At 42.2% G+C, this 12,473-nt stretch overlaps 1 protein-coding gene across 2 annotated transcripts in view; it reads right to left on the bottom strand.

Moving 5' to 3' along the window:
- Positions 1 to 598: 598 nt before the first annotated feature.
- The window catches only part of Lrrc28 (leucine rich repeat containing 28), a 62,710-nt gene continuing 50,835 nt past the window's right edge, over positions 599 to 12,473 (bottom strand). For both annotated transcript variants that reach the window (XM_013012188.1, XM_013012189.1), the window contains exons 8-10: positions 10,879 to 11,054; positions 8,631 to 8,790; positions 599 to 893 (exon numbers count right to left, since the gene is read on the bottom strand). In XM_013012188.1, the coding sequence (XP_012867642.1) occupies positions 821 to 893; positions 8,631 to 8,790; positions 10,879 to 11,054 (409 nt within the window). In that variant the 3' untranslated portion in view covers positions 599 to 820. The remainder of the gene's footprint in view (positions 894 to 8,630; positions 8,791 to 10,878; positions 11,055 to 12,473) is intronic.

Below are 12,473 nucleotides of genomic sequence, written 5' to 3'. Positions count from 1 at the left end.
CTCTAGAAAGAAGTAGATCTTTTAAAGCCTCAAATGTGCCTCCAAGTTCTCATTTATATATTAAAAAATCTTATCTGGAATTAACAATTTAAAAACTTGTTTTCCTGTTGTCTTTTTAAATAATGGGTGTATTTCATTATCATCAACATCTGTCGTAAAAATCCTTCCTAAGTCTCTTACTACCCTGTCAGCCTTAGAAGGGCTTCTGGAGGGGGGCCCTGCAGGGGGCGCTCTCCACTAGGGGAGTCCAGCTTTGCCTCTGGCTCTGGGACTCCACCCTGCTCTAGGGTTGGGGAGACCCTGGGGTTGGCAGAGACTTGAGACTGGGAACTGACAAGTTTCCACTGGAGGAAACATGGAGAAAAAAATCTCTCAGGGGAAATAATCCTCTGGGGAAAGGGGTGGGGTGAGGTGGGGTGCTGTGTCACTGAAGGTATAGCGTTCAAAAGTTAATTTGGCTGTAGTATTGAATTAAGAGCTCTTCAGGGACTGCGACTTGCCTTAAATTAGATGTAGGGAGGTTTGACAACTGAATGGTTTACATATGAGACACACTCACATTAAAAGGAAAACAAAAACCACAGAAGACAACATGTCCTTAATTTGGGGGAGGATATATTCCAACGTGGGGGGAAGGGGGAAGGCATTTTTGCTGGGAAGCCCAGTCACGACACTTCCAGAGAGCTCTGGTGGCCCCTGCGGTGGACAGTGCAGGGTGGAAGAAGGGCCCAGTCGCGCCTGGCTGGATTCTCGTGGCATGTGCAACCCGCAGGCAGCCACGGTGCCACGCTGCCAGCTCTCCCACGCTCTGAAGCGCTCATCAGCCCAGCAGGTCAAAGGTCTTTAGACACTGGGTGGAACAGCAGTAAGCCACAAAACTGACAGTTGTCCTCCTGGAAGGGAAGAGGGGGAAGAAGAACAGGGTTAGTGTGAGATTAAAGGCTGGATTCTTTATTTCAAAATACACTATGCACTGGTGTATGGAGATGGTATAAGTAATACATTAAGGCAGTTGATCAATAGGAGTTTGGGGGGGAGTGGGAGGTCAGGAGGGAAGAGAGCAATAGAGCTGGCTGTTCTGATTGCAGTATAGAGTATGCCTGATACTAAACAGAACAGTTCAGTTGGGGAGGGGCAGGTATGGGAGAAGAGGACCCAGGGAGATGATGGGTGAGAATTAATATGGCTGAAGTAGCTTACTGATGAGTGAGAAGAGAACAAGGAAACCTGCTGAAATTGTTTTACAAAGGGGAAGAGAGAGGGACACAGGGAATGAATTTGATCAGGATACACTGATTGCATATATGGAAATGTTATAATGAATACCCTCTCACACTGTATAACTAATATATGATAAAAATAATTTAAAAATGAAATGTCTGAATTCTTGCCATTGGAGACACTTTCTTTGTTAAAACAAAAACACAAACAAACAACTAGGGCTGGGTGTTGGTACAGGCTCAAGTTTAAAATTCTAGTTACTCAGGAGGCTGAGATCTGAGGATCATAATTCAAAACCAGCCTGGGCAGGAAAGTCTGTGGGACTCTTATCTCCAATTAACCACCAAGAAGCTGGAAGTGGACCTGTGGCTCAAGTGGTAGAGTTTTAACCTTGAGTGAAAAGCTAAGGGATAGTGTCTAGACCCTGAGTTCCAGCCCCAGTACTAGCATACATACAAAATAACCAACTATGCATGGTCATTAGACTGCATTATAAAAATGGAAATATCCTTTTAAAGCAGGGAACAGGAAGCAGGTATGTGCACATGTGTGCATGGTGTGTGCTCACTCTTGGTGTTAGATGACATTCACCTCAGGAAAAATAAGCCTTTTCCATGGTCTGTTCTGAATCCTGCTTATCAAAATGAGCAGTGCAATCACAGAACTTGTAGTATATTATAACACTTGTACAACAGAAAATGTCACTAACTTATCAACACCACCTTTGTACTGGAGAGCTTAAGCAACCTACTTTTAAGGAATTTATCCTACAGATGTGTTTACTTACAGAAGTAATTTCAGAATTGGATCACGCAGTTCAATGTAACAACAGAATCCCCTCAAACTCATGCCTGAACAGAAGCTCCCTGGGGGCCTCAGACCCACTCTGGTTAGGGGAAGCGCATCCCCTGCTAGCTTCACACATTTGCTATGCTGCATGTTTCCAGGCTTCTCCACTGCCTACTCTCAAGTCTGCCTTCACTGGTGGCCCAGGATCACTCCTAGCTGAGACCCAGAGGATGGCAGTTCCATGCCAGCCCAGGTAGAGACTCTGTCTCAACGTACAGACCTGAGTATGGTGGCGTATACCTGTTATCCTAGCTTTAGAAGAAAGCAGAAAAATATCACTGTGGTCTAGGTGTATGACTGGGCAGGAAACCCTATCTTGAAATAACTATCATAAAAAGAGCCTGGAAAAAAAAAATGGAAGTGGTGCTGTGGCTCAAGCAGTAGAGGGCTAGCATTGAGCTGAAGAAGTGAGGGACAGCGCCCAGGCCGAGAGTTCAGGCCCCACGACCAACAAAAAAAGGGTCTGGGGGTATGGCTCAGCAGTAGAGCGTAACCTCGGCCCACATAGCACTAAGTTGTAACCACTGTATTTAAGCAAGAAAGAGAAGTAAAAGACACACAAGCCGGAAGGGAAGAAAAACTATTTGTCTGCAAATGGCACACCATGATTGTCTATGTAGACAGTCCCAAGGCTAGTCTAGTCTTGAACTCACCCCCCTCCTGCTTGAGACTCCTGAGTGCTGGAATTAAAAACATGCACTATCACACTCAGCTCTACAGCAGGTAATTTTCAATGCAACAGACATCAGGGTATGTATATATTTGGATAAATCTCAATTAAAATGAACTTCAGATACGAAATGCGAATGGAGTGTAGAGGATTAGCTGACAAAACTCAATTCTCCTTGTGTTTTGGTTTTGCTTTGTTTTTTTCAAGGCAAAATTTACACTTAAACCACTCATACACCAAAGGATTCAGCAGCTACTAGAACCAATGAGTTTTTAAAAGTAAAACTTCCAAGCAAAGCTGCCAGGTCCACAAGGAATAGGGTTTACCCTCCCTGAAGGATAATGCCTATTGCATCAGTATCAACTCTTTAGGATACTGGTTGCTGTGTGTGCGTGTGCGTGTGTGTGTGCGTGTGTGTGTGTGTGTGTATGTGTGTGCGTGTGTGAATGTGTGCAACCTGAGGTATCATATCTCTGCTACAAAGAAATCCCAAGGCTAGGGACTCATTATTTGCTTTGGGGAAATTCATCTAATAACAGCCTGTATCTGTTTACTCTATTAATGATCTGAGTTGTTACAAGTATACCAACAAATCTACCACCTTAAGATGAATTGGTGCGGGTTAAGTCCTTTAAAATCCAGACCCTGTGGTCTCAGAGGTGAGTTTTAGAGGTGAAACTTTGAGCTTAGCAACAAGGTCTCCTGTTAAGAAAAAAAAAAAGAGGCTGAGTCCACAAAGAACATCAGACATTACATTTGTGGCTTGAGAAATCTTTAAGCAAACAGGCAAGGCAGAAGAAAGAGCATTTGAGCTCGCTTTTAAAATACAGAAATACTACTGTTCCTTAAAAGAACAAATCACAATGCTGTTGGCACATATTGGAGCTCACAAATATCATAAGAAATGTGGGATTTTTTTCCCCTGCAAATGTGTTTCCTGATTAAAAATTTAAAAAAGCATATCTTTGACTCATACAGAGATTCAAGCCAAAAGAAAAATAATATTTGTAAGAGCTGATCAGATGAAATTGCATGCCTGTGTACATATGAACTTAGGGAAGACTCATTTACCAGTCTACTGTATCTGCTTGAGACATTTAAGTTAGTGGTAACTACTTCTTCTGGGAAGATTCTGTGTGTAGGAAAGGCTTAACATGCCACATACTTGTTTCCTTCTTGGTTGGTCAGCTGACTCTCGGAGTGAAAAGTGTGTGTGTGTGTGTGTGTGTAATAATGTGCTTTGGTTATATCAGAATTTGCAGTACCCAGTGCATAGTATAGCACACAGTAGATGTCAAAAACTAATTTCTGAATGATACATTAAGGAACAAACAGTAAAGAACAACTGACTTAAACTTGTCGGGAGGCAGGGCAGTATTTTACTTATGGGACATATCCTGAGCCACCTAAAAATGTGTCAATGAATAAATTTTGACCTGGCAGGGTGGGGGTGGGGAGCAGACGATGACTCCAAACAAGTATGCACATGGTTTGTCACTGGTATTACTTGGTTTCATAGGAAGAAAAGTAATGGGCACCCAAAGGAAAGGGCAAGGAAAAAATGAAGTTTCATGTAACTAAACTGGGTAAGAATTCCCTAGTAGAGATCGGTAAAAAGTAAACAACGAGTGAGAGAGAGAAGGGAGTACTAATTGGTTCTGGAAGATGAAAAGAAACTGTAAGAACAAGACAGTCTGCACGCTGTCTAAAGTCTCTAAACAAGGCACAAGGACTCAACATCTGGAGTTCTCATGTTAGCGTGCTGGCCTGGAAGCTAGAAATAAAAGACTATGTGTGTGTATATATACACACACACACACATATATATATATATACATACATATATATATATATATATATATATATGTACATACATACATATTTTCTTTTTTAAAAACCCTAACAGAAATTCCTCAAAGAACCAGGCAATGTCATCCCGGGTTTGAAAGCTGCCCGAGTGCGGTCCACGGTTCCATCTCCCCACAGGTGCTGCCCCATCACAGGCTGGGGACAGTGTTTACTGGCTGACTAGATGCATTAACAGAGGAGAAGGTGAGTTTTTTTCTCAGCCATTCACAAGTAACTTGAGAGGAATTGTTACAGGAAACCACTGGCCTCCTAATGTTGTAATAATTAAAAATGGTTTTGATCTCCAAGGCAATACCGTTGCAAAAGTTAGAGACTTCTCAAAGGAAGCCACTGTTACTTGGGTTGTATGGGTCCTCTAAATTTTTTTCTACATATATACAGATGTTTAAATATGTGTTATGTATACATAGACACATGAATGTTCACGCCCATGACTGACTGACAAAAATCAGATCAGTTCACGCCTATTTTTGTGGAATCCATTGTAAAAGGTTTTCAAGTAATCAGAAATATTTCCCTATACCAATCTTTCCTTTTCTTTTTTTTAATCTGTATAAAATTTTAGGCAAAAGATTTTTTAATCCCTTTAAATATGTATCAAAAAGAAAGAGTAAAAGGGCATCCTTGTTGAATATATAAGGTTAGAATTTAAAGTCTCTCATAGATCAAGTAGCTCCCCGTAAGAGGTACTAGATGGCTAGGCGCCCCTTCCTTCTTGCTTCGGTCATGAGAGGACACATAAGAAATTGGTTGTGCCAGGTGCCAGTGGCTGACGTCTGTAATCCTAGATACTCAAGAGGCTGAGATCTGAAGATCACAGTTCAAAGCCAGGGCAGGAACGTCCGTGAGACTCTTATCCCCAATTAACCACCAGGAAACTGGAAGTGGTGCTATGGCTCAAGTGGCAGAGCGCCAGCCTTGAGCTGAAGAGCTCAGGGACAGAGCCCAGGCCCAGAGTTCAAGCCCCATGACTGACAAGAAAAAAAAAATTGGTTGTATCCATCTGAAGTTCTTTATTTTAATAAACAAATAATAAAGTTGTCAGAATGAATGTGTGCTATGTGTAGAGGATACAAGTCATGAACTTACTAGCCATTTTTCTCTGCTACGTGCAGTTGAAGATTTAAAAATAATGCAAAGTATTATAACTTTTTCCTTCATTCTGCATTACATTTAGGACAAAAGTTAACACTTCCATGGAACTTGGTATTTCAGAAGAATATTCAATATGTTCCCTTTAAAAATAATACCAGATGTCCACATGAATTTAGATACTAGCTGATATAATATATTAGTTTATGACAAGCAATGAGAACTAAGTTGAATATATTACAAAAAGTCCAAAATAATATGATCAAAACTTTTTAGAGTTGATGATATTGAAAAGACTGATTTTATTTTCAGCCTGGAAATTCAAGTATTTTGGTTTCAGTTATAAAAGAAGTACTTTAAAGACTATCATAGCCAACTGAAGTCTCAGCTTTGAACACGGTCTCCCTGCCAATATGGGAGTCTGCTGGCTGAAATGATAATGTGTGTGTGAGACCCAGCAGACATCCATGTCTTGGCATTTCAGCTCTGCCTCACCCACAGGCGGTCTGGCCTTGTCCAACAAAAGCACTTTGCCCAAGTCCTCCATACTCAATAGACTCATCTTACCAGATTAGTACTATTATATTTCTATTCTGAAACAATCCAAGCTTATTCATACCTAATTTCTAGTCATAAGTGGGAAATGCGAATGCTAATTATGGTGCTCACATTTCTATAAAGATAACAAAAAATGACTTCATTGGACGGTTCTACTTTACGTTCCAATTTAAGCTGGTACAGTGGTTCATGACTATAATTCCAGATACTGGGGAATGGAGCACAGGTAGGTAGGACTGTCATACTAAGCAAGAATGTGAGACCCTTTTTGAAAAAATAACTAAGAAGCCCTGAATTCAAACCCTTCTACTGCAAAAAGAAAAACAGAAGTTCATTTTTTAAAACGGCTATTTAAAATTTAGAATTTGGCTACTGAGCATTCTGACTACCCTGTTTTGTCTTCATTTTCCTATTTGCAGTAAGGAAATGTCTTCCATAGTAAAGTGTATAATTATTATCACATGAAGAAGGTACAGTTCAATAAGATTTTCTGTGGTATCTTGTAAGCATGAAGTTCATTTGCTACAAATACAGTAAAATCAGAAATAAACCATCTGTAAGCTATACAGGTAGGTGGGAATCCTCAGCATTTTCTTGGTATTTCAACAATGATCCAGGGCCTGTCACATGGATGATGGCTGTGAATCCACAAAGGGCTAAGTAGACATCTCTTATCTTCCTCCTGTTTATGGAGGGATAAAGCTCAGAGACTCTTACTAACCTCCCCATGGGGGAGCAGGGTGAGAACCTGTGCTACCCACAGGCAGACAGTGTCAGAACTAACTGGGTTGGAGGCCTGGATCAGTCTCCCACTGCAGGACCAATGGCTTGTTTGGTGTACAGGGAAAATCCCAAACATTTGGCTTGAGAAGTGACCTGTACAGCAGGACAAACATTCTGAGTTTGAGTCTGGGGTTGGTTTGTTTCTCTCAAGACAAGCACCAAGGTTCAGAATATGGCTCCTGTGTGTAGGAAACAGGAACTGAAACCGTACCAAATGGGATTAACTAGAGCAAGAAAAGGATAAACACAGTTTTTAGAAGAAGCAGGTATAGACAAGGAGTAAGTAACCCACTTGTTGGAAATCTATTATGTATAAGGTGTTTGCCTTCTTTATCTGTGACTCATCGCAATGGCCCCCAACATGCAGGAGACTGCCCCCATTTTGAAGCTCAGAGCTCAGCACCTGCCCAAGCTCTCACAGAGGAAGAGCCAGGCCTGTGAGGAGCAAAGTCCATGCCCTGATGAATGCTGCACACACTGACTGTACTGGGGAGATGAAGAAAAGTGTGTGTGTGTGTGTGTGTGTGTGTGTGTGTGTGTGTTTTCAGAGGTAAGAGTATTCACAAAGCTCTGGGTTCCATTTCCAGCACTGGGAAAACAAAAAGGAAAAGAGAGAAGGAAGCAAGTTGGGAGGGAGAGAGAAAGGAAGGGAAAAAAGGATGAAGAGAAAAGAAAAAAGAATGAGGAAAATTTTGGAAATTTTTCCATAAAAATGATCACAATGAGGCCAGGCAAAGTAATAAATGTCTGCAATCCTAACACCCAGGAAGCAGTCAGAAGGGTCAAGACTTTGAAGCTAGCATGAACTACAAAGCAAAAAACAAAACCCCTAAAAAAAACAATTCCAACTAACTAAAATAACTGATCATAATGGAAAGACTAGTTAACACTGACAAGAGTCATAGAGTTCTGTTACCTGGAAAATAGACTCACCCCAAATACTACATTTAAGGGATAAATGAGGTATTAAATGACTTTTTCCCCCCAAACCTTAAATTTTTCCCACTTAGACAATCACACATTTGAGGATGGATAAACCAAGGTGGTGCATGCACATGGGGAGTTTTCACCCCCGGCCCTAGGTTTAATTGTCAGGAATTCTCTTTCTAACCGAGAATCAACACGGGGGTTTAACTTGTGAGCATTCTCAGCAGACTCAGGCATGATGCCAGGAAACAGCGTGGCATGAGCATGCCGCACGCACGTGTGTGTACAGGGTGTGCTCAGATTCTTCCAGCTAGCAACTAACCAGAAGGGCTGGGTGCGGCCCATTATACAAGGACTATTTTTCTTGCATCCTTGCTGCCTAGACTATTGTGAACAGGGGCATGGCAGGAAAACATTCCCACAAAGAACAAGCTACCCTGAAGAACACAGTCAAGCTGGTTTTGTGTACGACTGATAAAGGAAGTCTAGCTTTCTTGTAATGCTGAAATGTGCACTTGTTGTCTTTAGCTGTACCTCGGGAAGCATCTGATACTTCTTGAAGGCTGCAGATTTAACTGTGCTTTCATGCTCAGCCTTCTCTTTCCCCATGCTGCACCCCTCGCCCAGGCATAAACCCTGGTGCCCACTTAAGTGTGATTACCCTTGGTGCAGCCCTGCCATCGGCGTCTCCCTCAGGGGAAAGAGCTTGGGGTAGACAATGGTAAACATGGGCTCGCTGCACCGGTGGCAGTGCCCCAGGGGGCAGTGCAGCAGCTCCAGGAGACTTCTGGGTAAGGAGATCGGAGACAAGAAGTTCAAATCTGGAACACAAGAAAAAAAAAAACCACACACACATGACTGGAAAAAAAAGATTCCCTGAAACCAGACCTTTTTTTTTCAAATCCTTTTCTTCGCTACCAAATAAGTTTATTCGAACCTTTGTAAAACTATTTAGTTAAAAGTACTTTGTGTTGAAAATTCTGTTATCTGATAGGCATTCAATAAAACTCTGACATTATTAGGAAATGAAAGATTTTTTTTACAGTTTTCATACAAAAAGAAAATGAAAATCTCCTCTTTGAAGGGAAACCAGAAGCTGTCCTGAGGTAGAGTCAAGAAAAGAATAAGATCAAATAGTCTTTAAGAACAAGGATCAAAAAGGCATCAATTTATCCAGACAGGGCTTTGCAAGCCTTTGTAAGAGACTGAGAACTGAGAGGCCGGGTCTGAAGTCTATCGCTAACTTCCATTGAACTACCCTAAATCTACTGTTACCTGTCAATCAATCATCAACTAGGGCTAGAATATTATATATGATATGTACATAATATTATGTATACCTATTTTCACATATACTCTATATAAATGAAACGTGGGCGCCAAGGACAATGGATGTAAAGGACCCACACCTTTCTGCATCTCATTCCCCTGGGTTCAGAGCATTCTTGGTCTAAGGTACATGAAGGGATGTGGCCGGCAGCAAAACATCCCTACAACCATGCAATCCTGACATAAATCTACTCTGAGGCTATGCTGGTAAGCACCTTGCAGAGACAGGAATGTCCATATTGAGGTAAAATCCAAAACCAAAGATCTTCATCGAGAAGGAAATGCTCATCATCTTTGTGACCAGTTACATCTGTCCAGCTTTGTCAATCACCGGTTGCTCTTCCCCAGCTTCTCCCAGGTTTTCCCTCTCACCGCAGTTGCATAGTTCATTTTCAACAGTGTCCAGTGAGTATCACTGCTGCATTTGCTCTTCCTTTATCTCTCCATTTCTGTCTCACTTTATACTCTCTGCTTACATTTTAAAAACAACTTTACACTCAATATTGCTGGAAGGGTACATTTTTATAGACATGTATATTGGTATATACATGTATGTATGAGTATCTATAAAGACAAAACATTGGTAGCTTTAAAAACACTTAAATGTATTTTTTATTAATAAGAAATTTCGTCTTAATAATACTGCCTTATACTTCCCTGTATTTGGTGCTGGGATTGATTCCAAGGCCTCCACATGCTAAGCACGGAACATCTACACTGAGCTGCCCACAGCCCCGCCTAGTGCTTTCTTGGGGTATTTTAGATATATGCCCCACAATACTATAAATACATGTGCTTTGAAATTCTTTCCAAAACAAGACTTGGCACACTGGGGCAATACTACCTAAGGTTCTTATGTTTCTCAGATGTGAGGAGACAGCAAGGGACAATTCTGCTCTGTTGAAGAGATGTTTGAGTTTGCATTAAGGATAAGATCTTATGGTCAAGGGTCACTTCCATGTAGAGTGTGTACAGATTCTACACGCTCATTTCCTTCACTGAAGTATGGTTTTAACTTCAGTAAGTATATTTAAAGAAGGCAAAGAATACATTCTGTGTTTGGGGGCGAGGAACAAAAGGACCAGTATTGAAAAAATACTAAAAATATTGAAAGGTCCAGTCAGGCACTGTGTTACATGCCTGTAGGCCCAGCTATTGGAAAGCTGAGGCAGGAAGATCTCTTGAGCCAAATGATAGTCTCACAAAATTTGATGCACATCCTACAAAATTAAGAAAACTGAGAGAAGGGGGTGAGGTGGGGAGACATGGGAGAGAAGGATGAAAGGGATGACACTGTTCAAGATGCAGCGTGCTCATAAACTACTTTGTGGAATGGTAACTCTTTTGTACAACTACTTAAAGAAAGCAAGGAGAAGTAGTAGAAGAGGAAGGAAATTAATTCTATTGCACAACAGTGTGAATACACATAATCCCACCTAACTAGATGTTTATACGAAATAGTAAATTTTGTGTCACATATCTTTTACCACAATAAAAATGTTTTACAAGATGTCAGCCAAGCCAGGCAGTATAAAACACACTTGACTGTTCACTGAGAGACGCAAGAGAAGCCTGTGTACCTTTTAGAAACATGTGGTAGGTGTGATAGAGACTCCTCATGGCCAGCTCCTGCAGGGGCAGAACGTGATCTTTCTCGGTCCCTATGGCCTTCACCTCGGCTGGAAGGAAGACGGTCAGCTGCCCCGAGGAAAAGGAGAGCAGCTTCGCCTCAGACACTTGGATGGGGGCACCACAGCTGCAGAGAGACACATCCAGTGCTATCAGGACCAGGGGAAGGAGAAGGGGCTGCACCCACGTCTGGGAATGTGGGACTACTCAAGTGCCCACTGCTTTTCATTGTGGTCACGTGCTGTCCTGGGCCCCATTCTGCATCCCACCTCAGAAACGAGACATCTGTCTGTTAGACCGAACCTAAGTCATGGCACTTCCAACAGGGATGGCTCTGAAGGAGCTGAGATTGTCTCTGAGAACTCTCTTTCCTCATTTTTGCTACCTTTTCCCAATGGAGGCTGATGGAATCTTTCAAATTTAATGAAAAAAAGTAACAGAGGTTTTGTGCAGCAAAAGCAAAGCCCACAAATATTTCAAATGGCAGACAATAACTTTAGTAAAGAAAAAGATTCTGGCCGAGTTTGGCCCATTGCCTACAGCCACCCATAACCAGAAGGCAGAGATGTCCTTGTTCTTTCGGTCACCAACCCTTAGCAGTCTGGTCTCACTCTACCTCCCCTTTAAAAGTTCTGATATTTTTCTTAGATGGCCAACCAGCCAGTAAACTTGGCTCTGTGAACATGATCTAAGATAGTATCTCTAACCCTGAGCAAAACCAGCAATGATACATCAGCACAGGCCTGGAAGGCAGAAACCCTGGATTCATTCAATTGTTAAACGTTCTTTCATTTGTTCCTTGCTTCTCTCCATCAGAACACAGCTGCAGAGCACTGAGATTCAAAAACCAAATGAAGCCTAGTGCTGGTGGCTCACTCCTATAATCCTAACTACACTCAGGAGGCTGAGATCTAGAAGATCAATGTTCAAAGCTAGCCTGGGCAGAAAAAAAAAAAGAGACTCCATCTCCAATTAACCAGCAAAAAGCTAGTCTGGCGGCATAGCTCAAGTGGTATAGTGCCAGCTGAGAGTGTCAGGACCCCCTCCCCCCCAAAAAAATGAAGGGCTGGAGGTGTGGCTAAGTGGGTCTGATACAATCTAGTAACTTCAAGGCCTTGGGTTCAACCCCACTACTGTCGGGGGCACATACCTGTCATTCCCAGAGACAGGAGAACACAAATAGGATGCCTGAAGTCCAGGTTGGATCAGTCATAAATCAAGACCCCAAAATAACCAATACATAAAAGGACTGTGAGTGTGGCTCCAGTGGTAAAGTACCAGCCTAGCAAGCTCCTAGTATTGTCCCTGCCCCTCAAAAGGGAAAAAACTGAAATGACCCCTTTTGCTCAGGAGAGGAATTACAACACAAGTGCTCTGATGTGGGGTGGAGAACGGATGAGCAGAGTCCACAGGACCAGGGGAGAATGCCCTGATTCCAGCAGGGCTTGTATATGTGTGAGGGGAGGAACAGGGCGTGGGCAACAGCAGAGGACGGAAGATTAGGGCTCTGTCTGCAGTTTCAGGAGGGCTGGCAGGAGGGACCAGG

Source organism: Dipodomys ordii, unplaced genomic scaffold, assembly GCF_000151885.1.
Source record: "Dipodomys ordii isolate 6190 unplaced genomic scaffold, Dord_2.0 Scaffold15, whole genome shotgun sequence".
Lineage (NCBI taxonomy): Eukaryota > Metazoa > Chordata > Mammalia > Rodentia > Heteromyidae > Dipodomys > Dipodomys ordii.
This window is presented reverse-complemented; position numbering and strand designations above follow the sequence as displayed.